Genomic DNA, 26,241 nt, shown 5'->3' on the forward strand with positions numbered 1-26,241 from the left:
ATTTCCAGCCAATGGGACTGCTGGGGTGGAGCCTGCAAGCCGGCACTAGGGACAGAGCTTCCCACCATTACCTTTCCCTGCACAGAGCTGCTTCTTTCCCCCACCAGGCAGAGCCCACAGACTGCATGCTGTCCTTGGCTTGCTCTTACTGTGACCAAGCTGCCATGTTAAAGCACCACTGTGGCTGCACTTCAGATCTGCAGATATAGGCAGAGATTCAATTTAGGCCTCTCAGTGCTACCTTATTTCATACAAGAGAAAACAGAAAAAGGAATATGGGTCAAGAAAGGCTTTTTGAATTTCGAAATAGGCATTAAATTGCAAGCCCTTCGGGGCAGGACTTTCTCATTCATACCTGCCAGCAAAATTCCTGTCGCAAAAGGAATAGTCTGCAAATATAGTAGCAGTAAGTAATAGAAATAATAAAATGCTTATGATGATGTAGTGCTGTTATCCATTTGAAAGGCCCAGAATGCTCACACAACAAAGGCAACAATTTCATGACAAAGCTAAGCTAATTCCATGAAACAAATTGGTTTTACTTTTCCTCTTCCCACCTAACGAAAAACAAAGCTGCTACTGCTACCACACCACCATTCTGTCTTCTGATGCAACAAACCAGCTTCCCAAAAAAACCTCCAAATGGTCTTTAGTGTTAAAATTTTGTTTTATGATGTACCTATCCATTTGTCTCCCAAGGACCTCCCTTTTTCCTCCCTGCAATCTAAGTTAGATAGAAGCCTTCGCTAATTGTTCATCTCCTATTCGTCTATGGAAACATAGCAGCAGGATTTCCATTCATAGCAGACATGCACGCCAGCTCAAATGCTTTGTAACGCAGATGCGTGTGTGGGTGTTGAAGGTGAAATGATTGGTTTATAGTGGTTGCAGCTGTACCCTTGAGAAGATTAGACAAGAGCATCAAGATTTCTTTTGTGTGTTTTTCTTTTTAAAATAGGTTTAACAATCAAAAATTATTTTTGCAGGACAAAGTAATTGCTGTTTGATCCTCTAAGGAGCTGTCAATACCGGGATATTTCTAGTGGTGTAGCTCGTATTCTGTGCTGGTATAACAGAGGAGATGCACCAGTAATCCCACAAAGGCAGCATAGTTTGCTTAGGGGATTTCACCAATACATGTGCATTAGTTTGTTTTTCTGAAGTAGGCCAGTCCTTTCACTGTGGTTTTGTGCTTGTTAGATTAAAACATTAAGGTTACGTTGGAATTAGTTAACACTTACTGGTTGACCCCCAACATGTCCATGCCCTTTTACCTAGTGTTGACACAAGGTACCACTTGTTCTTCATTTAATTGGTTGAGGGGGAGAGAGAGAGAGTGTGTGTGTGAGTGTGTGTGTGTGTGTGTGAGAGAGAGAGAGAGGGAGAGAGAGAGTTACTTTAACAGTGAGCAGTTTTAGTAATAATTTCCAGAGGGCCCCCTGAAGCATTCTATGTCTACGCTGACAACTTTTAAATTTTTTCACATCTCCAAATAAGAAAGTTTCAACACAATAAAAATGGCAGTCTAGACACAGCCTTTGTAAGACAGACACGGAACATTTCCCCCCCTGGATTATTTAGGGGCAATTTTTCAAAACAATGAAGCACATATCACCTCCCTATTAAGCCCCTTGAATAGGAAGGGATATTTTCAAGGGGTCAGGATATAGTCACATCCCTTGCTCTCTTTGGGAGATGAGGTTATTTAAAAAGCTGGCCACAGGGCCTAAGTGGGAATTGTGTCTTTTGAATATTTGGGTCCACTTACCAGTGCTGCTGAGCCTTTTCTACGATTTTAAGTAAAAAATGGCACCTATACACAGTCTCCCTGGGCCATGTAGAAAAAAGACACCTGGAGGGAATTGCTAGGGCAGTATTTTTTAAACTATATGTTAGAATATTAACTAATTTTTCATGGGCATTGTATCAGTGGAACTTGCTGACATTTAAATGAAAGCTCTAAATGTATGTCTAAGCTATCTTCTTTCCCCAGGCTAAAGTAATCTTTGAGTGCGGTCTCTTTGTAGATTGCCTACTGTGCACTGGTGTCAGTGAGTGCTTGCTTTAAGAGACAGAGGGGGAATTATGGTGGCTGTCATGGAGCTGGGATTGTTTGAGAGGCCACCTTCTTTTAGCTTTGTGCACAAGGTGCAATGACAGTAGTTTTATATCATTGTTGGTGAAGTGATTTCTCTCGCCATTGAACTGGCACTATGGGCAATGGGTGAAGCTGCTGCTTGGGAATGCAAGTTCCCCAGCCTGTGGGTCCCACTCCGGCACCACCCCACTCTGCCCAGGCCCCATCCTCTCCCCAGGGTCTCCTTCTTGTTTTCCCTCCTCCTCTCTGCCCACCCCTTCCAGACAGATCCCTGAACCCAAATGTAACAAATGACATGCCAAAATAAAGAAAAATCCACTCTTCTAAACATTTTCTAAAGAAAATGGAGTGTGTATTCCACTGCATGCCATATTTTCAAGATTGGACATGCAGAAGGTACCTAGTTAAAAGCACTGAATTTGGGAATAAAATATGTCAATCACAGGTTCTTTGATATAATCTGAATTTAGTCAGAGATTTGCTTGCCAGCACCACTCTTTCAGGCTAAAGCGCTGCTGTGGCAGCATTGCTACGACTGCTCTTTAAATTGCTAAGTATAGACAAAGCCTGGATCGGCACATGCCTGTCAAATTGCTTCAGTGCTTCTTCATAGCTCTTTCACAGGTTCAGTGGTATGCTAGTTGGTCTGGCAAGCTGCAAGGCTTTTCGTTTTTATGTTAGCAGATCCATGTCCCGGGGAAGACTCACAAGGCTGCAATAGAAGAGAACAAGAAGTCTTGTGGCACCTTATAGACTAACAGATATTTTGGAGCATAAGCTTTTGTGGGCAGAGACCCGCTTCATCAGATGCATGGGGGGGTGGTTTCAGAGGGGTATTTAAAGAGTGGGGTCACAGTGAGAGGGAGGGCCACAGCTGACAAGGTCTATTCAGCAAGGTGGAAATGGCCCAGTATCAACAGTACTTATCAAAAGAGGAAAAAACAAGTCAGATCAGACAGGGGGATGTGAGCCTTTGTCAGAGCCTAATGGGGAGCTATTAGCACCCAAAACAGAGAAACTACCTTTGTAAACTGCGAGCCACTCCCAGTCTCTGTTTAATCCATGGTTAATGGAGTCAAATTTGCAAATAAATCGCAGCTCAGAGATTTCTCTCTCCATTTGATTTTTGAAATTTCTTTGTTTCAGAGCTGTCACCCTTAAATCTGCCACTGAGTGTCCAGGGAGACTGAAGTGTTCCCCCACAGGCTTCTGTACATTACCATTCCTGATGTTTGATTTATGTCCATTTATTCTTTTGAGGAGAGACTGTCCAGTTTGGCCAGTGTAAATTCCAGTGGGGCATTGCTGGCACATGATGGGATATATTATATTAGTAGGTGTGCAGGTAAAGGAGCCCCTGGTGGTATAGTTGGTGTTAGGTCCTGTGATGATGTCACTGGTGTCAATATGTGAGCAGAGTTGGCCGCGAGGACTGTTGCAGGGGCTGGTTCCAGGCCTACAGTCACTGGTTTGTGATTTGTAGTGGCTGATGAGGATTTGTTTAAGGTTGGCAGGCTGTCTGTAATGAGGACAGGCCTGACTCCCAAGGTCTGTGAGAGTGAAAGTACATTGTTCAGGATGTGTTGCAGATCACCGATGAGGCTGCAGCAGACAGCTGTGAGAGTTTGCAGGAATTGTCAGTAGATGGGTGGGAAGAGGGGAATACACAGGGAATACCTTTCCCAAACCTGAAGGATTGCTCTGTGTAGCTCAGGAACTTGTCCCTTTCATCAGTAGAAGTTGTTCCAGTCACAGATTTAAAATTTTTATTAAAGCTAATGTTTGAAATGAAAATTCACATGTTCCACAGGTTTAGAGGAAAGATGTACCCTTGGGCTCATTCTTGGATCATCATGAATTAAAAATCTGTCATAGAAAGTCATGCGATATGTTCAGCACAGACCCAACACTGACCCAGATTTAGGTGTGTGATTTTTTTTTTTTTAGGTGGCATGGAATAAGTGTTTGGGAACATTACCCATGGGAAGGGTTACAGAATTAGTCCAGATAGAGCATGTATGTATGGGGACTGTCCCTTAGGTTGTCAGTGTTTGGGATGGGCTCTCCGTAAGAAGATACAGTCCGCCAAGGAAGAATTTGGGCTACTTCCTGACTTTGTGACTTGTAGGTAGTCCTGCTTTTCCATCTTGGTACTGTTGGTGCCCCGTGTGTCTGTCCTTCAACCATCTGATGGTGTCGGACACATTTTATCTAATATCCTGGAACTGACTTGGCTACAACACGGCTCATAACCATGATATACATGGCTATTTTTGTATGGTAGATGGGTGCTTATCTGCATAAAGTTATGGTCAGTTAAACAACTGACACCCTCAGAAATGAATGAAAGTACCATTATTGTTTGGTTCAGTTGGAGGGGCTTTTTCTGCTTAGCTGGCTGGCTGACTGAACATGTTTTAAACCTTGTCTCATGTTAGGAACTTTGTTTGTCACTATACAACCCTCAAGGCTAATTGTGACTGATCACACTTGATTATTTAGCGTGTTGAAAGCATCTTTTCCTGTTCATTTTTGGAGAGTCTAAATTTGTTAATCATACTTTTGCATTGCTGTCAAATGGTTAGTAAACATTTCAAAGTAGAGATGGGCCTGAATTAATTTCATATAGCCCAAGTCAGGCCATTTTGCCACTTGAACACACATTCAGCCAAACTGGAAATTCTCCAAATTCAGGGCAGTTTGATTTGAGATTTTTTTGTTTTGTACCAAGGTAGCACGTTATGGCTCCAGTTGAGATCAGAACCACTTGTGTTAAGTTCGGTGCAGACACATAAGAGAGAGTCCTCTCTCTTAAAAGTTTACAATATTAATAAATAAGGGATAGAGAAGAGAGTACTAATAGCCTCATGAACAACAAGAAGTCACAAGGTGCCACAGGACTTCTTGTTGTGCTCGAAGATACAGGCTAACACGGCTACCTCTCTGATACTAATAGCCTCATATTACTGAAGGGGAACTGAGGCACGGGGTAGATTCATTGACTTGGTCAAAGCTGCTCGGAAAAATCTGTGACAGAGGCAAGAATTAAAATCAAGAAGCAGATCTTCAACTGGTGCACATTACCATAAGTCAACGCTTGTCTCAGGTCTCCTAAGCCCCAGCATAGTGCATTAAGTGCTTTAAGCACCAAACTGTCTTTCCCTATTTTAGATCCCCATGTTTTGATGCTGTGCCGAGTTGTGTGGACTTCGTGTGAGCCCACCACAAGTTTAGAGTTTCCCCCCCTGAAAAGTTGAGTTTGTGTTATATTGTGCTACAGTCCTGCAAATGTGCATGTTGTATGTAAATGTTTGTAGGACTGAGATCAGAATGATGATTTGTACTTTGAAAATTCTAAGGGAACACTGGTGGGTGGGGTGGGGTAGGGTAATAACTTATATTGAAAAATCTTGACCTTCGTTACTCCCTAAGACCATAAATCATAAAAAGTGAATTTGTAAATATGTAACTGATTTTTCACCATTGTGCAGTTTTTATCTTTTACACTACTTTCAGCAAGCACAGTGTAATGCATGAGTGAGCTTTTCTCACTACATTAATTTTCTGAGTTGAGCATGTATACATGTATGCCTCAGTGCTTTGCTGAAAAGGGAAGTACTGTCAAATTGGGCTTAACAGAACAAGAAATGAAAAACAGTAAACAAAACCAGAGCAGAATCCATAATAACTAGCTGTGTTGAGCCTCAAGCTCTGGCTCTTCCATAGCAGGATAATGAATTGACTATGGCTATGTCTACACTACAGTGCTTACCATGGCACAGCTGTACTGCTGCAGCTACGCTGCTGTGAGGTATCCTTGTGTAGCTCTTCTAGGCCTATGGGAGTAAGCTTCTCCATCTGATGAAGCGGGTCATTGCCCACGAAAGCTTATGCTTCAAAATGTCTTAGTCTGTAAGACGCCACAGGACTACTACTTGTTCTTAAAGATACAGACTAACCCGGCTGCCTCTGATACTTTCCCATCAAGTAATGAAATGAATCCTAACAAGCAGCAGTTGCTATGTTGGTGGGAAGTATCAGACAGGTAGCTGGGTTAGTCTGTATCTTCAAGAACAACATGAAGTCCTGTGGCACCTTATAGGCTAACTGATATTTTGGAGCATATGCTTTCGTGGGCAAAGACCCATTTCATCAGATTGTCTCCCTCCCACATGGCACCAGTCACAGTGGCACATTTGTGTGTGAACTTACATTGCTTGGGGGTGTGGTTTTTAAGTTTTAAAGTTAGGAGCAGTGGCTTAGTTTTTATTTGTTTTTGCCTAGTGGACTTGAAAGGTGTCTCTTGAAAATTGGCTGTTTACCTTGAGGGCTATTGCTACCTGATCAGTGGTGTCAGGGTCTCTTTAGCAGGGCTGTTTTATCTAACTAAACAATGTGAGTCACCTTGACAGCAAGTCCAAGTGTATTTACAACTGAAAACATATGAAGTGCTATACAGGGTTGGAATGTGTGTTTTGTTTTGTGTTTTATTTGTCAAGTAGGGGGTCACAAAAGGATTCAGTGAAATAAAATGTTTGTGTGGATGGGGAATGTATGTATATCCAGAAGAAAAAAAAAAGTATCACCATCATAGGCGTGACATTTTGCTGCTGTAGAACTTTAGGAATGCTCTTTGCTAAAATACAATCCTCCAAACAATAGAAGTTGTCCAGAGCCACTGAACTCTGAGTGATCTAGTCTTTCCAGTGCATGTTTTTTCTTTAATGGCAGCATAGAAACTGGCTTTTAAATATTCATGAAAATTAATAAACACTTTAGCCAAATTGGTAGATACTTTCAAGTCCCAAAGTTCAGCTGAACCTCGGATGTGCAGAATATTTCACTTGATTGGTCTCATCACAACCTGTATTAAAAGCTCGTCCAGAGACTAAAGAGAGAATGATCAAGGTTTTAGAGGGCAAGGAAACAATATGTTGATTACATGTTAACAGTGCTGCAAGCCTACTAAGTGCACTCAGTAACAGGGTATATTAACAATAGTAGGGATGACCTGTTTCCCCTCTTTGTGACTATTTCACTGTGGCATTTTCTAAAATTAATTGGAGTGCCATTACTAGTCTTTAAAAAGGTTTATTTAAAGCTTCCCATTTTTCTTTTTAACAGCTACTCTTTTCTAAGGGTTTAAATTCCTAATTGAAAAGCTAATGCTGGAAAAAAAGATAAGCTTTTCCTTCTACAGGAAAGATGTTTTCATATGACTGTCTGTTTTCTGGAAATCTCATTACTTGAACAGTTGATGATGCCTATGAAGTAAGAGTGATTGTTTTGTTTTTAGCAATGCTGAACAACAAAAATAAAAAAAAGTTTAAAACCCTTGTTCTTCAGAATGTCACTCGTATGCAATCCTGAATAAATAAAAATCCATACCCTTTCATTCTTAATGTCCTCATAAATGGGCGATCTCTCACTCATTTTTGGTTTCCCTAGTATATGTAGTTCATTGTTTTGACCTTTAGAATTTGCATATATGGAATAGCTGGAATTTTTAGCTCTGAGAATTTTTTTCACGATATTATTGTGTTTTAAATAATTTATTTGTGAAAAATTGGAGAAGTAAAACAACTTCTCTATTCCAGTACATAGAAGTGGAAATGATCAAATGCAAGTTTTATTTTTAACGCTGCAAAAGTGTGGAAGTTCAATACTATTTTATTAGAGGCAGGAAATGATGCACAGAGTAGTTTCTACAATTATGTTTTAGTTCCTAATCCGTAAAATTTGGCCCATGGCAGTACTTTTTTCATTAGCTTTCATTACTTTATAACTACAGGTTGAACATTTGTAATCTGGAACTCTCTTGTCTGACAAACTCTGTAATTTGCCTTGATTTTAGTTTGTTGGACAACCATTTATCAAGGGCGGCAAATGTTGTAGGGGAGGGAAGCATTGTTATCGTAGGGGTGTTGCAGTCCTGTTATCCTTGTAGGCTACACCCTGCCAGGTGCTGACCTCTGAGCTGGACAGATGGCCAACAGTCACTGCTCTCTGGCTGCCCAGCTCTCAAGGCACCCCAGAAGTAAGGTTGGCAATACTGTAGGCTTCCTTAAAGTCACCCCACTGAAACTTCCTTTGGGTCAGGACTCCCTGTTTAAGAAATGCTGGGCTCCCCCATTAAATCTATGTAGTATAGGTTAAAAGTACACAAAACATCAGGTTTCATGGGTGGGAGTGGGACAGATTTCATGGTTTGTGACACACATTTCATGGCTGTGAATTTTGTAGGTCCCTACTTACAGCAAAACCCTCCACCATTTTTCTAAATACAGTAAAAGCTTCGTTATCCAGCACCTGGATAACGAGCACATTCGGTTAAGTGGCATCCTGTGAGCTGGCTGACCACCTGAGGCTGGGGGCTGTGGCTGCTGCAGGGCCAGTTGGCCAGCTGGAGCTGGTTGTTACAGCTGCTGCTGGGCAGTTACCTGACTGGGCCTGGCAGAGGCTGGGGGCTGGATGCCTGCTGCCCAGCTGGGTAGAAGGGCAGAGGCGTTGGGGGTAGAGCAGGGCCGGATGCCCACCCCAGCTCAAATATCTGGCACATTTTATTATCTGCCACTCCTGAGGAACTGGGGATGACTGACAATGAAGCTGGTACTGTACATGAACTTCTGTACAAGAACTGGGGTTGTAGTTTGCAATTTTGTAGCACATAAAAACAGCCAAATTAAATAAAACAAAAATGCAGTTGAAACAATTTCTTATGCCAGATTCTCCTTTTTATATTTGAAGATGAAATATGATACATCTGTTGTTTGTTCTGCCTACATTAGAAGAAGCATTAAAACAATTCTGCATTGGCCAGGAGAAGGATTAGCTGATCTACTTGGTCTTTTCCATCTCCAGCTTGCATGATTCCTCAAGACAGACTTCAATATTCTATTTCATATAATGCAGACAGATATAATGCAATCAGTCATGTGTTGACAATGCTGATTTAAAACACTTGAAATGAATTAGTCTCCCAGGTCAGTAATCTGAGACTTCAATTTCCATATCTTCTTTCACTGTTTCAGGGGCTGTTTTGTTGGCTTTGCTTTCCAAATGCATCATTATTCTCAGGAGACTCACAGCACTAGCCTTCGTTTTGTGGGGCAGAGGAGACTCAGGCATGTTTACTTGAAGAAACATTTGTCTTTCTCCAATTAGTGCCTGTCTTTTCCCTGGGTGGTAGGTTTTAGGTCTGGAATAAAGACAACTTTCTTGTTTTCTGTTTAGCTGCTTTGAGAATTGCACCAGCAGTACATAAATCATGCTGTAGGTCTAGGTTTCCTGTCTTCTCATTTTCCTGCTTTCCTCTTCCTGGAGATATGTTACAAGCACGTAACATGAAGAGATTTCTTTTCTTTTCACTGTGTATAATATGTTTTTCATTAATATCTCCATAATTTTACAGTCTCACATGCTGTGTTAGTCAGGTTGCCTAGGACCCTGACGTAACTGTATCATTGTTCATTTACAGGGGATCCTCGTTATAAGTCCAAGTTATTTTTCTAAATAATGCAATTTATAGTGAAATCACTTATAAAGAGGAATTACTATCCATAAGGAATAATGTAATTAGCTTGAGATACATTCCCAACACATACAGTTCACACACGTGTGGTACACATAATGTACCTATAACCCACAAAAAACAATAAATAAAAATAGAATAGAAATAAATAAATAGATAAATAGAAAAAGGTAAGCCAGCTCCCCACCGGCTCTCTGCCAGTCCTCACTAGCTCCCCACTGGCTTACCATGGCTCCCACCAGCTCCAAGCCTGCTCCCTGCAGCTTACTGCTGCTCCCCCTGTTACCTGCCAGCTCCCTGTGGGTCTCTCATGATTTCAGGGCTCATTTCCAGGGCCCGTGCACAACAGCGCTTGTCACGCAGCCACCACAAAGCTCTGCTGTGTACCTGACTTTTGGTCCCTCGGCCCCTAAACAGCATAAGTGCAGATCAGTGTGACTTACAATGAATCTACTTTCCTGAATTACTTAACAATGTATGCGTGAAATGGCTTATAGTGAAGTGACTTATAACGAGGACCCTTGTACCCAACATTCCAGATAGTCTTGTTTGCTTCCCATTTTGTAGTTTGACTCATGTGAATAGGGGAATGAGAGGTATTGTCTGAGCAAAGGTCTGGAATCGAGGAGCTGTTGAGTTGTGATTGTCACTAACTCTGTGTGTAGCCTTGGACAGGTCACTGTATCTCCTAGTGCCTTAATCTTTCCATGCATACAATGGAAGTAACACTCTCCCCACTTGGGTGATAGAAGGATTAATTGGTTAAAATTTGCAAAAGACTGAGAAGTGCTGAATTCATCTGGTTTCATTGCTTTAATTTTTGTGCAGTTGACCTGCTTGCTAATCCGCTCCATCCAGTTCTGTTACTGGTCTTGAATTTGTAGGAGGCAACGGTGTTTGTAGCAATTCCATCGCTCTTTATTTTGCTTTCTTAGGTTTCACTGTTTAAAGGGAGTACCAGTCATTTGAGAGGATGCTTTGCATGGGACTCCTGAGCTGCCTGATTGCAGTGACCCACAGTGGTAGTATGCTAGCAAAGCGTTACTTCAGTACCCTCATTTGAATTACTTCTGCACACTTAGGTTATCATGACCAGATTTTAACGCTTTTAAAGTAGAGAAATCAAGATGCCTTAATTAGTAGTATCCTCTGAGGTTGAAGTTTAACAGAACATTTTGGGAGCTGAGGAGAGCACCTGGTATTTCTGGCTGGCTGTAGCAGTACATATCCACTCATACTTTCCTTCCATAGCAATGTTTTTACAGCTTTCTACTCCAAGCAGTCATCATGGCCTTCCTTGATCCATATCTTAAAGGATCACAAAACCGAACAGCTCCTCCAGTGTTCTCTTAGAAGGCCTCCCCTGCTGAAGTTTGCACTCAGTGTATTGTGATATCGCAATCCCACTTTTGCATTTTCTTGTGGGCTCAGCAAAGTGAACAGTGCCCATTTCAGTTCTGTTGGGCAGTGTTTGAAGGCTACTTGCCTTCAGCATCACGTTGTGTCAGCAAAGACCTTATTAAAGGAGGATTCCTTGAACAGTAATAACATTTCAAGAAACATCACTCTCAGTCGAGTTCTAAATCCACTTGGGTAGTAAATTCCTCAGTGTTTGCTGGGGGGGTGGGGCAGGGGGAAAGAGGTCGTGCTTTCCTTAGGCCAAGCAAACCCATGCACACCAATGGTGCTGTGTAAATACAAAATACAATAGTACATCCATTATCAGCAATCCTGACACCCTACAGTGAGATGGGAGAGAAAGGTCAGTGGAGGGGAAAACATCATGGATGGCTGGAATGCTTAATGCCACCTTGGGCCAGCATAACCCGAAGTTCAGGCATAGCATTTAATTTAAACAAAACATATGTAGCCACTAAAGAATGACCATCTGTCATACAGAAAATTAACTGTCTGATGTAACTTTCCAAATTGACTTTGGCTAGCTGAGGATTTGCCTCAAGTATTAAGTAAATAACATAAGCACAATCTCTGTAGCATGTCTCAAACATCCTGAGCAACAGCAGGGGTCAGTGGTTGTTATCCATACTCAGAAAAGTAAGGCTTTGTCTACACTAGACGATTGTAGGTCTCTAACCGTGCTAGGATACTTAAAGTGGTACAGTTCTGACAAGTGGTAATGCAGTTAAATTGGTATAGCAGTGCTTTTGACAACATAGCTGTCCTGGTGTTAGACACCTTTGTATCCATATAACTACATCCCCTGTGGGACATGTAGGCTACGTCTACACGTGAAGCCAACATCGAAATAGCTTATTTCGATGTAGCAACATCGAAATAGGCTATTTCGATGAATAACGTCTACACGTCCTCCAGGGCTGGCAACGTCGATGTTCAACTTCGACGTTGCGCGGCACCACATCGAAATAGGCGCAGTGAGGGTACGTCTACACGCCAAAGTAGCACACATCGAAATAAGGGTGCCAGGCACAGCTGCAGACAGGGTCACAGGGCGGACTCAACAGCAAGCCGCTCCCTTAAAGGGCCCCTCCCAGACACAGTTGCACTAAACAACACAAGATACACAGAGCTGACAACTGGTTGCAGACCCTGTGCCTGCAGCATAGATCCCCAGCTGCCACAGAAGCAGCCAGAAGCCCTGGGCTAAGGGCTGCTGCCCACAGTGACCATAGAGCCCCGCAGGGGCTGGAGAGAGAGCATCTCTCAACCCCCCAGCTGATGGCTGCCATGGAGGACCCAGCAATTTCGACGTTGCGGGACGTGGATCGTCTACGCAGTCCCTACTTCGACGTTGAACGTCGAAGTAGGGCGCTATTCCGATCCCCTCATGAGGTTAGTGATTTCGACGTCTCGCCGCCTAACGTCGAAGTTAACTTCGAAATAGCGCCCGACGCGTGTAGCCGCGACGGGCGCTATTTCGAAGTTGGTGCCACTACTTCGAAGTAGCGTGCACGTGTAGACACAGCTGTACTGGCATAACTGTATGTCTGAACAGTCACACTCCTAACCAATGACATGGTTACACGGGTACAAAACCTAGGTCTAGACCAGGCCTTAGAGTAACCATGTGACATGACTTTCACCAGTACGGTTTCAGTTCATGTTGTGATCAAGGCAACATTTGTGGAGCCCAAGTTGTTCAGATGTAATCATGAAAAGGAGAACACTTTGAGAACTCGGTTAATGTAGAGAAGATGCCATGGCAATAGTGTGTTACTGGTGTGTGTTCTGCAGTAGGGTGTAACCCTTGGTAATGCAGCATAGTATGTGAGCACTATAGTATGTGTGAATATTGCAAGCGTTAATTTGGAATGTGTAATTCCTCATTGGGAGAAATGGAAATGTCAGCATCAGTAAATTAGATTTGAGGAGCCTGAAGAGGGCATCAGGATGTTTTTCTGATAGTGGTGTTAACGTGACATGAAATATATCCAGCTGTAATTTGAAATTGATAAACTCACCCTAACAGCGATCTTTAAGGTTACCCAAAATAGGTGCAAATGTAAGCTGTGAACTTTGTAAATGATTGCCTAGTGATTTTCTATATGGACAGAACTTTTTTTATTAATGTAACAATGTCAGGTTGCACTCGGAGCTAATTCAGAGACACTAAAGAGACTAACAAATGCCATTTTAAATGGAAGAGGGATTTGTTGTATTATGGAAAAATGTTAAATGCTATTTTATATTTGGATGCATATGAGGCTCCTGTGAGAGGTTCAGCTTGCAGGAGGCCTTTTGTTTTGTGTTTAATAGCTATAATATGGCCATGTTTAATATTTTTTTCTGAAATAAAACAGAGACTTAATTTGTTTCCACCCCCTGTGCTTAAGAGATCTGTGGAAGGGAACAAGTTAATCAGTGTTTCAGTTCACATTTCTGATATATGGTGTAAGGAGTGAAGATTGTGTGAGGTACTCTTCGGGCATGTCTACACTACAGTCTGTCTTGGCATAATTTGTCACTTGGGAGCAAATAAAACTAACTCCCCTGCTGACTGGAGTGTTTTCTCCTGTTGGCACATCATGTCTTCTTCATGGTCTGCAGTGATAGAGTTGCAGTGCTGTACATGTAGACATGCCCTTAAAACAAAACAAAACAAAAACCTACCTTGTCTTGGGACCAGTACAAGGGTGATGGAGCCGGGAAAATTTGTGAAGTTTATGGGCCACAAGAAAGCCTTCCACCATCCACATGGGATCCCTGTCATAGATGTAGTGCTCTTCATTTTCAGTTTTTATTTTTAATTTTTCCCAGGAATTTATCAGTGTTTATGACCACAACAAGAAAACAGGTGAAAGTGAATGCAAAAAATTAGTAATTTTTCCTTGGAAAATATCTGAGTTTCTCCTGATGGCTGGAAAGACAGGAAAAAAGTATTCATTAAATTAACACTTTGAATTTCCTTCAGCAGTGTGGTTTGCTGCAGAACTAACACAAGAACTTAAAACACAGTGTCACCTCTGAGTTTAAGAGAACAATATATTTCTGATCCCCAAATAAAACATTCTGATTTGACTAAATAGTTTGCTGCCATAGACATAGAATTATTAGCCTATAAATATTTATATTTAATAATTGGGCCACATCATTTGTGGGGCATATGTTCACATGCGCACTTTTCTCCTGTTTTCTTTCAAATACTTCCTTCTGTTCTGAAATATAGTCCGATACAGATTTTCATCTTCTTCCTGTTTTAGTGTGTCAGATCTTTAAACTGTTGTCTTGCAGCTTGAAATGTGTATTGTGGTAGGCATGAGATTCACTAATACATTCAGATGTGCGCATACTTCAGAGCTGGTGTGCATACCTGTTTATTGTATCAAAACAAAAAAGCAGTCATGTAGCGCTTTAAAGACTAACAAAATAATTTATTAGGTGATAAGTTTTCATGGGTAGACATATCTGAAGAAGTGGGTCCGTCCCACGAAAACTCATCACCTTACAAATTATTTTGTTAGTCTTTAAAGTGCTACATGAATGCTTTTTTGTTTGGATAGAATACAGACTAACACGGCTATCTGCCTGTCACTATTCAACCTGCTTAGTGTGTGTGTGTGTGTGTGTGTGTGTGTGTGTGTGTGTGTAGTTGAGACTATTCCATAGCCTTATTTTAACAGGCAGCTTTGCACATACAAACAGACTAATCTATTATTGTAATACTTATGTCTCACTCATTGTATTTTACTTTCCTCATAAAACGTTTTATATGTATGTGAATGATACAGAAGTAGGGTAAAAATTGGAGAAAACCTGAATAATAATTTCTGTAAAATGTGGGAATATTTTGGTTAAAAATTGATTTAAACTGAGAATAAAGGGGCTTGTATATGTGCCATAAAACATTTTTTCTTCACATTCCCTGTCTACTGTCCTGCAAAAGTAACATAACAGTCCCTCATCTGAAATCAAAATTGGCATGTGACTGTAGGAAGTGCTCTGTGCCTAGGGCCCTATCAAATTCTTGGTCCATTTTGGTTAATTTCGTAGTCAGGATTTTAGAAATACATTTCATATTTTCAGCTATTTAATTGTAGTTATAGGAGTCCTGACTGTAAAACGAGTTGTGGGGAGGTTGCAAAGTTATTTAAGGGAGGGTTGTGGTACTGGCATACTCGTACCGTTAGTTCTCCTCCTGCAGAGCTGGGCAACTGGAGCGCAGAGGCTGCTGACTGTGAGCTCAGCTTTGAAGGCAGAGCTGCTGCCACAGCAGCAGTACAAAAGTAAGGATAACATGGTATGATAGTACTTCTGCTGTGCCGTTGGTGGGGTGCTCCCTTTGGATGCTGTTGCCCAGCCACAGCTATTGCTCTCTTGCAGCTGAGCTCTGAAGGCATCAGAGAAGTAAAGGGGGTGATGTGATGCCTCTGAAATAACCTTGTAAACCCTTTGCTACTCCTTATTGAGTCAGGACCATCATTATGAAAAATTGCTGGTCTCCCTCTGGTGAAATCTGCATAGTACAAGGTAGAAGCATAGCAAAGACCACATTTCATGATCAGTGACATGTTTTTCATGTCTGTGAATTTGATAGGGCCCTATCTATGACCCCTCTTGCAGGATTCGTGAAGAGGCCAGGGCCAACTCCTGCAGAAGTCAGTGGCAAAACACCATTTGAAAGTGTGGATTATGACCCTGTTTATGGAGGCTGAGCTGAAGATGGGTGAGGAAAAATGAATTCTTGTCTCTGCTGACTTCAGTACATAGCGCATGTTTGTGATTATAATCCCTTGCTCCACACAGCCTGGATAGCATGTTCTCTTTCTCCATGTGGATGTGTGGAGTTTTACACAGATTCTGGTATCAGGAATAGAGGCTCCCTCCTTTGACTATGTTTTTTTCTCCTCTTTATGCTGCTTAGCAGGATGGGTGAAGGAAAGGAGGAATGGGCAAGAGGGGAATGAATCACTTGACGATTACTTGTTCTGATCCTTCCCTCTGGGATACCTGGCATTGGCCACTGTTGGAAGAGAGGATCCTGGGCTAGACAGACCTTTGGTCTGACCTGGTATGGCCGTTTATATGAGGCATAGGGGCTATTCTGCTTAATTCAGGCAAGATTCAAAGGGGGGAAGCCATGCAGAAAGAGAAAGTAGTCATCTGAACTGTCGTCCCCTTGCACATGGCATTTTCAGCCTTCACTCAGCTTCTGCCTCAGAGGTGTGACTTCAAAGCAATTTTTGTTAAAATAATAATAAGGAAAGTGGTTAATGGAAAGGTATAAAACATATGTAATTTTCTGAGAAACTGTTTTGATTCCAGTGGTAATTGTTTGGGGTGTGGCCTAATTGCATGCTACTTGCTTGAATCTTGAGGTGTCTCGGAGGACTATTCTAACAAATACCAGAATCGGTTGTTTGTTTAAAAGGTATAATTGGAAAGCCATAGAAGGATAGCTGTGTTAGTCTGTAGCGTCACAAATAATAAGCCTTCCTGAGAGAAGCTAAAGTGCTACTGGATGGCTTGTTGTTTGGAAAACAGTAGCCATTCTTGCCCCTGCATAAGCTGTGAGAGGTTCTAAGAGCTTCTTTAGGTAAGTACATTCAATGCATTTCAAATTCTTAGTGGGGAGGGGAACAGTTTTTGCTGAATTTCTAGTTTGAATGCACAATAGGCAGTTTTGAAAAAACAATACTGGCTAATACACAGGAATGGGTCCTGTGGAGCTGTTCCAGTTTGTCATGGGACATCATTAAGGCTGTAGGTGAGCTCCTGGGAAACTTGCAGGATGGTGATTGCTGACTTGCAGGCATATTTTTAGGATACGCTGTATGTGCACATGGCTGCTCCCATACAGTCAATGGCAGAACTTCCAGTGCCTTAACTGGGGACAGGGTTATCCATCATCTGCACATCCACTTTCCTGTTTTATAGTCCTTGTATGAACTTACCGTAAATTAATTCCGGACATAGCACAACAGCTAATCATCTTGTCAGAAATGTTTTTCCGGTCACTGAGATCAAAAAACAGGAGGTCTCATGTGCCTGCTGGTGGCTCCTAAATGGCACAAGGTGTGCAGTGTCATGCTAACTACTATTCCTGGGGTGTATGCGGTAGTCAGAGGGTGGGCTAAGTGAGCTTACTGTAGCTGGAGGACCTGAACAGTGAGGGAGAACTAGTGCTGTTGGGTCCATTGACTCAGGGTACATCTGGACCAATGGTTTTAAACCAGTGTGCGTGGGAACTGTCCAAGTGTACTGTGAAATTTTCGTCAATTTTCTCTCACTGCAGCTCTTTGCAGACCAACCACAGGGTGAAAACTAATGACCACCTGCCAGCTGGGGCTCAAGCAGCAAGGCTACCTGAGTCACTGAGGGGAAATGCTGACCTTGCAGGATCCCGTTCACATCAGGAGGCAGCTGAAATGCTGCTTCCTGGCCCAAATGAGCTGGCAGGGAGCCCTCCACTACTCCCTGTGGGGCAAAGGGGAGGCTGGGAGGATGGGAGCCGATTGGAGCTGGGACATGGTTTAAATGCTGCATCCCTTCACCAACAGGCTGGTGGGGAGGGGAGCCTGCTTTTAGTGGTTACTTGAAAATGTGCCTGTGCTCACTGTCTAAGAAGGTATATTCTGGGGTGGATTTGAAACATGAATGCATTTGTTCCTTGTTTAGCTCATTGTATGCACTCTGTGTTGCAAACCTCTCTAGTAAAACTGTAACCATAGTAAATGTGAGTTTTATGAGCAATTGATTTCAGCTGAAGAAAGTGAGTGTGCTGTGGAATTGTGTGTCTCATTGAAGCATGCCGTATTACTGAAAAGGTAGGGAACCACCTAGACTACGTGGAAGGTGGTCCTGGTCAGGGTCAGTTCAGTTTTACACTTCTGGTAGAGACACACAAAATCGAACTATCTGGGGTCAGCCGTTGACCCTGTACTCCTTCATATCGAGAGAAGTAAGGGAGGTCGACCGGAGATTTTCTCCTGTCAACCTCCCTCTGTGCAGATGGCCAGGTAAGTAGATTGCAGATAAGTTGATTCTATATACACGTTTGCGACAGCTGGAATTGCGTATCTCCGGTCGACTTACCTGCTTGTGTAGATCTCAGCCAGCTTCCAAGTTTCAGTGACCTGCCGCCCTAACAATGTGGGTCAGTGAGTTCGGAGAGAAATCACTGGTGAGACTCTTCTGAAGGCTGAGAATAGGGAGACTAAGCCAATTTTTGTTGACTGGCTGTTGGTCAAAGTTCCTCACTGATTCCAGTGTTTCTTTATACAATCTGGTTCACTATCCTGAGAGATTTGCTAATACCTCTTCGTTTGTTTTTTTTTTTTAAATAAAATTGCCGTTTGCTGGCTTGCATTCTTCATTAAACCTCTTGAGCAAAATGTGCAAAACCTGCTATGCTTAACCACTGGAGGAAGTTGTCCTTGGTCCCATTTTTCAGATGGAATTTCAGGAATGCAAAACAACCAAAACAGAAAACATTTTTGGGGGGTCTGCAGAGGGATCCCACTGAGTAGCCAGCGGTGTGATAAGAAATCAAAGGTAGGAATTGCCATCATGTCTGAGGAACAGTATATTAAATCCATTTGTAATCTGATCATAAAAGTGTAAATTCATATTTAGTGGCCTGATTATTTTAAGAATATTAATCTGGGAAAGCATCCATTCAGTATTTTTTTTTACTGCTGTGACATCACAAAATTCAATTGTGAACCTGACTATAAAATTTCACAGAAACTGGAAGCAAGGCCAGCCTATTGGTAGTTTGACTTTACCATAGGAAGCTATTAGTGAAGGTTGGTGATCCAGTCAGGAAAAAAGGTGCAACATCCCTAACTAATCATTCATAATGCTTGCTTAGCTATATTTTAACAAAGTACAGAGTGCACAGCAATGCAATATGAAGGCTTTCAATATAATTATTCCTTTAGTAAAACTAGAGGATTCGTCATAGCTAACATTTGGCTCATCCTTTCTTCCTTTGAATTCATGTGCACTGCTGATTATTGAAATGGTTTGTCTAAATAAATAAATACCTATTAATGAAGATTAGCTTTGAACTGTGCATGCTGTAAATGAATCTAGGAAGGATCCCACTTGACATTCCACAGGAAATAGTGATTTATTAGGTGAGCTTTCATGGGATAGACCCACTTTAGATCATTGCCTCTGTCCCCTGCAAAATGTCATTTTTACAGCCTGCAGAGATTATGTTGATCTCAATTTGTAATAGGGATGTAAATTCCTGTTTAATTAATTAACCAGTTAAATGGGGGTGGGGAATGGAGAAAAGGTGTCAGGAAGGCTCTCTGTGATGGACAGGTGTGCTCTGGCTGGGCTGGAGTTCTCCTGAGAGTGGTGTGTATGGGCCTGCTCCAGCAGGGCGGGAGCACCCTTGCCCATAGGGCTCCTGGTTCAGGCCTGCTGCAGATGATGGCTGCTCCTGCCTGACTGGAGTGCCGCTGGCTGTGGTGGGCCATGCAGGGCTGGAGCAGTTCCCTGCCCATGGTGGGGAGAGGGCTGCTCTAGTTCCTACCAGTTAACCATAACCAGTAAGCTTCATCTGTTTAGGGTGAAGCTGGTTAAATCTTAACATCACTAATTCAGAATGATAGATATGCCTTAAAGGTGAATTGGGAAATTTTTATAAATATATTTTTAAGAAGGTTTGTGTTCCCAGCAGAGTCCAAGACATAGTTGTCTCTATGTCAGAATACAAAAATAAACTGCAAGGTGTTTGGAAATGAGATACTCCTCATCTGCTGATGTTTTGGCTTGAGAGAGTTAGATGCTGACCACCCCTCAAATGCTCTTGAGATGAGTCTGAGTCAAGGGCAGTCAGGGCCCAGGAGGTAAGGGCAAGCACTGCAACAACCAATGACCCAGACTGTGGGCCATCAGTCTGGTTAAACTAACCTTCCAGGCATGCTGCAAGGGTCATCCTTTTTTTTTTTTCCCCCCTCGCCTCAAGCATCTGGGGAGAAAGTAGGCCAGGAGATGATGATTGTTGGCAGATGTTGTTATTCATGAGGTTAATTTTGCTTGTTTGACCAGTTTTTTGAATTAATTGAATGTACTGAATGTGTAAAAATATTTTAATTTTTTGGTTGATGTAATTTTTAAAAAAGTTTTTTTCCAGTTCCCAGTGATTAAAATTCTTAAAAAAAATCAAAATAAACCAATATCGGGGGTAGTCAAGTTAGTCTGTATTTTCAAAATCAACAAGAAGTCCTGTGGCACCTGAGAGGCTAACAAATATTTTGGGGCATAAGCTTTCATGGGCAAAGATCCGCTTTGTCAGATGCACTGGACTTCTTGTTGTGAATAATTTGAAGTTGATTTGGGAATGCAGATTTCTCAACTGTGTTCTTGAGCTCCTGGTATACTGAGACAGAAGAAGAAAACCACGAATACTAGATATTTAAAAGCCTTTGCATTTTTGTGTGAGAGAGCATTCTACTCAAGAGGCACCAGTGTGAAGTCATAAGTAAGTTTTGCTCGGAATTTGTAAGCAAGACACAAGCGTTTCTGTTTTTCTTTCTAGAATGATGAAGTCCTCTTTACATACAGAAGAGGATGACTTTGTTCCAGAGCTTCAGAGAAGCATTCATCCCCGAGAGAGGCCGGACTGGGAAGAGACTCTCAATGCTATGGTAAAGCATTACTATATTTTATATATGCCTTGCTTTCTGTCCTGACCAGTGTTGGAATGAGCTGCACATTTGTTCTTTTATAGTTATAGATTTGAACATTATAGCCCTCTGTTTCAAAACATTACAAAGAGTGCGCAGTCATCTGAAGAATAGTAGGCTGCAGTCCTTCCTCTTCCAATTCACCAGTGAGAGAGAAAACACATGCATGGAGGTTCTGTCCCATTAATATGTGGCCTGAAGCAGGTCTGATAATCAGTTAAATGGCCCATAACGTCACAATGATTTTCAGTCTCTTTTAATCTCTTTTTCAACAACTGTCCGCCACATAAGGGGAGCATCTTTAAAGAATGTGCTTTTGCGAATACACCCTGTTGTACAGAGAAAATAAGCTATATGTTAGCAGTGTCTACATAAATAAAACATTGGCTTGAAAACTTAAATTCCACAGCAAATAGAACAGTAGAAGAATCACCAGCGGGTGCATGTTTCCAGTGAAGCCAACGGAAAGTTGTGGCCTGTTTTTTCAAGTGACCTGAGCACCTTGACCTGATGTTGTCATTAGAGGGAATTGGGGTCACTCAGTTTTGGAAATCAGGCTGTTCTTTTAGCAGCTTCAAAAGGATCTTGGTAAGTGGTGGTCTTGCTTCATAGCACCATGGCCTGAATTCTGTTAGTGGAAGACTAGCTGGTGTAGTGTGCATTCATTGTACAGTTTCTAATCTGAGCCAAACTGCTTTATTACATGATGAGCTTGGTGGGGAAATTCCATTCCAGTGGCTGAGATCTAGATTTTGTATGTGTGGGATGGGTTTCCGTCCCCTGCTTTAGAAGAGCTGGGTTCAAAGCCCTTCCACATAAACTGCTGATAGTTAAAAAACTGTCTTCATTTGTGATCAGAAAATATTTTGTGGTTTTATGTCCTCTTTTGGTTTGAAAATCTCATTTTATATGGGTAAGGTGGGTCCCTTTCCAATAGAGGCAAAGATGTAGGAGTCATTATTTTAAAATCTGAAAAAGTGGGTCTTACCCATGGAAGCTCATTACCCAATAAATACATTTGTTAGTCTTTATGCTGCTACAGGACTGCTAGCATTTTAAAAGTAAGCCTCATGCCCCACTCATTTTCTCATCTTTTGGTTAGGCAATTCACTCTTCTCACTTCTGCTTCCTGGTGGTGCCTAGATTATCTTTTCTGGAGGACTGGGTGCCTTTTGTTTAGAACTGATAGGAGGTGCTATTGCTGGAAGGATAAATAGTTTTTGTCTTCTGCTTTTTCTCTTCTCTTCCTGTTGTGCCTGGGCTCATTCTTTCTCCTTTCCTTTCCTCTGCATGCTTGTCCCCCTAGCACACTTCAAGCATTAGATGGTGGCAGCATTTCTGACATCCAGTGCTAGAAGCTCTACCAGCAGTAGGTATGTGATGCTAATGGAGCTTCTAGTTGTGCCTGCTGAGACAGCATGCTGTGCCTTCCAGGGGCTGGGGGAAATTTGCATTATTGCAGAGGGAGTGTATATTTAAATCCCACACTTTAAAACGAGCAGTGGGCATAGAAGTGTATTAACTCCTGTCCTGCCGAAATGGGGTGTGTGCCCTTGGCTTTTCCAGTATTTCAGGGGACCAGACATTTGAGCAATCATACCATGACCATTCAGGGTATTTCTTCTTAGAAGGGATCTTAATGCCCTGACAGGCAGGGGTGAATCCTTGAAGTGGTAACACTGCATTGGAAACAGTTTCAATTACTTCTGCAGAAGTCTTGTAAATGTATCCATTAATTCTAGGCCAACAACTCACTGAAGGTCAGGATTTTAAATCCATAGGCTTTTCTTAAAAACTATGCCCTTTTCTTACTTGAAAAGACTTCCTGAGGTTTTCTTGGTTTGTCTTCATGGCAAAGTCATCAGAGTCCCTGGAGGCAATCTGGGTAACAATGAAATGTTCACATCCATACGTTAGAACACTGTCACATATGCAGTGATCAAAAGAAAAAGCAGTCAAGTAGCACTTTAAAGACTAGCAAAATAATTTATCAGGGCTACGTCTACACTAGCCCCAAACTTCGAAATGGCCACGCAAATGGCCATTTTGAAGTTTACTAATGAAGCGCTGAAATGCATATTCAGCACTTCATTAGCATGCGGGCGGCCGCGGCACTTCGAAATTGATGCGCCTCGCCACCGCGCGGCTCGTCCCGACGGGGCTCCTTTTCAAATGGACCCCGCCTACTTTGAAGTCCCCTTATTCCCATGAGCTGATGGGAATAAGGGGACTTCGAAGTAGGCGGGGTCCATTTGAAAAGGAGCCCGTCGGGACGAGCCGTGCGGTGGCGAGGTGCATCAATTTCGAAGTGCCGCGGCCGCCCGCATACTAATGAGGCGCTGAATATACATTTCAGCGCTTCATTAGTAAACTTCAAAATGGCCATTTGCATGGCCATTTCGAAGTTTGGGGCTAGTGTAGACACGGCCTAGGTGAGCTTTCATGGGACAGACCCACTTCTTCAGACCATAGCCTCTGAAGAAGTGGGTCTGTCCCAGGAAAGCTCACCTAATAAACTATTTTGCAAGTCTTTAAAGTGCTACTTGACTGCTTTTTCTTTTGATAGTGTATAGACTAGCACGGCTCCCTCTCTGTTTCTATTCAATATGCAGCAATGTGTATAGAGCAACACCTTTCCAAATGACCTGTGAAGCAAGTACATCAGCTACAGTGGATTCATTCTGTGCCTGAGAGTCAGAAAGCAGGCTTTTCAACAGCACTTACCAGAGAGGTAGCCGTGTTAGTCTGTATCTTCGAGAACAACAAGAAGTCCTGTGGCACCTCACAGACTAACAGATATTTTGGAGTGTAAGCTTTCATGGGCAAAGACCCGCTTCATCAGATGCATGAGTGGTGGGGGGCTGGTTTCAGAGGGGTATTTAAAGAGTGGGATCCTAGTAAAAGGGAGGGCCATAGCTGACGAGGTCTATTCAGTTGGGGTGGAAAAGGTCCATTATCAGTAGTATGTATGAATTGACAAAAAAACAGGTCAGATGGGGGGAGGGGGGAGGAGGAGGATGATATGGCCCATTGTCAGTCTAAAGTGGAGATGTTAACATGTAGGGCAGAGAAGCTCCTTTAGCACTTAGTTTCACAGAGCTAACAAACCTCATTGAGGCTCAGTTCAGGTAAAAGTGCTGTTTGTGAAGCTTTGCAAGAATCAGATAGGGTAACCAAGCAGATATTATGAATTCAAAATCATGTTTGCTAGTAAAGCTGGAAGAAGCTGTTATCCCTGTCTGGATCATCAAAGCATGAAAGGTGATTTGATATCTGATGGTGTTAAATGTGGTTTATTTTGTATTGACTGTTCTTTTACAAAACATTCAGAAAACCAAAGCTTGACTGTAAACAATGGATCTAGTTGTGTGTGCAGGATGGAAGCTAGAAGGGTGTAGGTAAGTATAGCGATCAGTTGGTTTCCAGCACAGTGTGGTACTGATCGGGCCATCCTTGATTTGTACTGTAGTGTCCAGGAAATGTATCTCTCACGTGGAGTAGTCGAGGCATAAGTTGATGGCGGGGTGCAGATTGTAAAAGTCTCTGTGGAATTGTTCTAGAGTCTCTATACCATGGGTCCAAATCAGAAAGATGTCATCAGTGTATTGTAAGTAGAGGAGGAGTAATAGGGGATGAGAGCTGAGGAATCGTTGTTCCAGGTCAGCCATAAATAAATTAGCATATTGTGGGGCCATGCAGCTGCCCATAGCAGTTCCACTAATCTGGAGGTATAAATTGTCCCCAAATTGGAAATAATTGTAGGTGAGAACAAAGTTATGGAGGTCAGACACCAGATTGTCTATGATCTGAAGAAGTGGGTGTCTCGCACGAAAGCTCACCTAATACATTATTTTGTTAGTCTTTAAAGTGCTACTTGACTGCTTTTTTGTTTCGCTTGTATTGAGGATAAATTTGTTCCAAAGTTTATTTTCAAGCAATAACTCCCATGTTTTGGGTTCTCCCATTGCCAAGCCCCTCATTGTTTCCCTGTGTTGCTTTGTCTGTGACTTTTTACTTCCCTCTCCTTCATTAATGCTGTCTCCAGTCATTCCGATCTGGATTGCTCTTTTTCCATGTGTCTCTTTTCTTCTCTGTACCTCATGCTGCTTCTTCATCATAACTTGGCCAGTAGCCGCATAGGTACACCATTGATGCTGCATGCCTGAGTACAAGATCTGTTCCTAACTTGTTCAGCAAGGGGTACACATTTGTGTCCTGAGAAACATGATGCTAGCTAATCACTACCTTAACAACCCCCAACATGTCAGTAGCAGCATGTGAGCCGATTTTCACTGGCCTGTGAGCCGGGGGCTCAGCCCCACTCCACCTCTGCCATGCAGTCAGGAGCTTGGTCAAATCTGTGCGGCCTGTGGGTTAACAAAAGACCAGCTAATTCTACCATCTAAATGGTAAGGTGCTGCACCTTTATTTATTGATGTAGCTGTTGTAAGTAGGACTGTTAGTTTAAAAAGTATGACTGGCACCGGTGGCACCGGGACCCTGCAAAGAGGTCATAAGGTCAAATTTCAGCAGTCTGACTTGGAAAGATTTTTGACCCATGTCCTAGAACCTCGAGCCTCATAGTTTTATGTGTTTTACTGGTTGGGCAACATGCTGCCTATAACTGCTAGGTGTGTCTCAGGAATATAGAGTTCTAATTCCATTCGTTGTTGGTGCATCTTTATTTGGGATACCAAGGAGAGAATTTGGCCTGAAAACCCTTTACTCCTGCTAAATGAATCACAAGCCAGAAAACACACACACGCGTAAATACACATTCACGTGTACACACACATTGAATTTCTGATCCTGTTCAAACACACTGCCATTGCTTTGGTGGATTTTCTTTTTTACAACTAAATTGAGCAGGTATAATCTGTAAATCCTTGATGGGTGATAAATGTAAATGACATTTTTAGTCACTTTTCAGAGTAGGTCTACCCTTTGGTATTTGTGAAGTGCTTTATGATGTGGAAGGTCCTATAAAAGTTTAAATTTATGGTTGTTGAATGCTGTTGACTTTAGGAGAGTTTCAACCAAAGATTACACTGGAAATGATTAATAAGACCAAACACATGTATGATATTCCGTTAACTGAGATGGAAAAGGTTTCTTAACCCTTCCCCTTATTCCCTGCCCCCTCTCCAACCTTAGGAAGCAAAGCAAGCCTGCTGGTGTAATTCTGTGACTGTTTTATTTTCCATCACTGATTTACAGTGGACTACAAGATTCACTTTTTCCATCTTGATCATCTCTTTATATGCACCATGGTTGTTGTCCTGGATATTCCTTAGAGCTTGGCTGTCCAGTGATCTGTATTTAAATAGCAAACTCAGTAATTACATCTATTCTTTTTTAATATTTGGCTGTACATCAGCCTGCACTGGGTAATCCATCCTCTCGATACACGTTGCAAGAGTTTGAAAACAAAACACATTTTAATAGGGAACAGACAAACAGTCTTTTATGTCACCTCTTTGTACTCCACTTAT

General features: G+C 42.2%; 1 protein-coding gene across 6 annotated transcripts in view; it reads left to right on the forward strand.

Annotated features, from left to right (window-relative positions):
- Nucleotides 1-26,241, forward strand: part of ARHGAP32 (Rho GTPase activating protein 32) — a 407,411-nt gene that overhangs the window by 159,621 nt on the left and 221,549 nt on the right. For all 6 annotated transcript variants that reach the window (XM_074976799.1, XM_074976796.1, XM_074976797.1 and 3 more), the window contains exon 3: nucleotides 20,602-20,710. In XM_074976799.1, coding sequence (XP_074832900.1) covers nucleotides 20,603-20,710 — 108 coding nt within the window. In that variant the 5' untranslated portion in view covers nucleotide 20,602. The remainder of the gene's footprint in view (nucleotides 1-20,601; nucleotides 20,711-26,241) is intronic.

Source organism: Carettochelys insculpta, chromosome 25, assembly GCF_033958435.1.
Source record: "Carettochelys insculpta isolate YL-2023 chromosome 25, ASM3395843v1, whole genome shotgun sequence".
Lineage (NCBI taxonomy): Eukaryota > Metazoa > Chordata > Testudines > Carettochelyidae > Carettochelys > Carettochelys insculpta.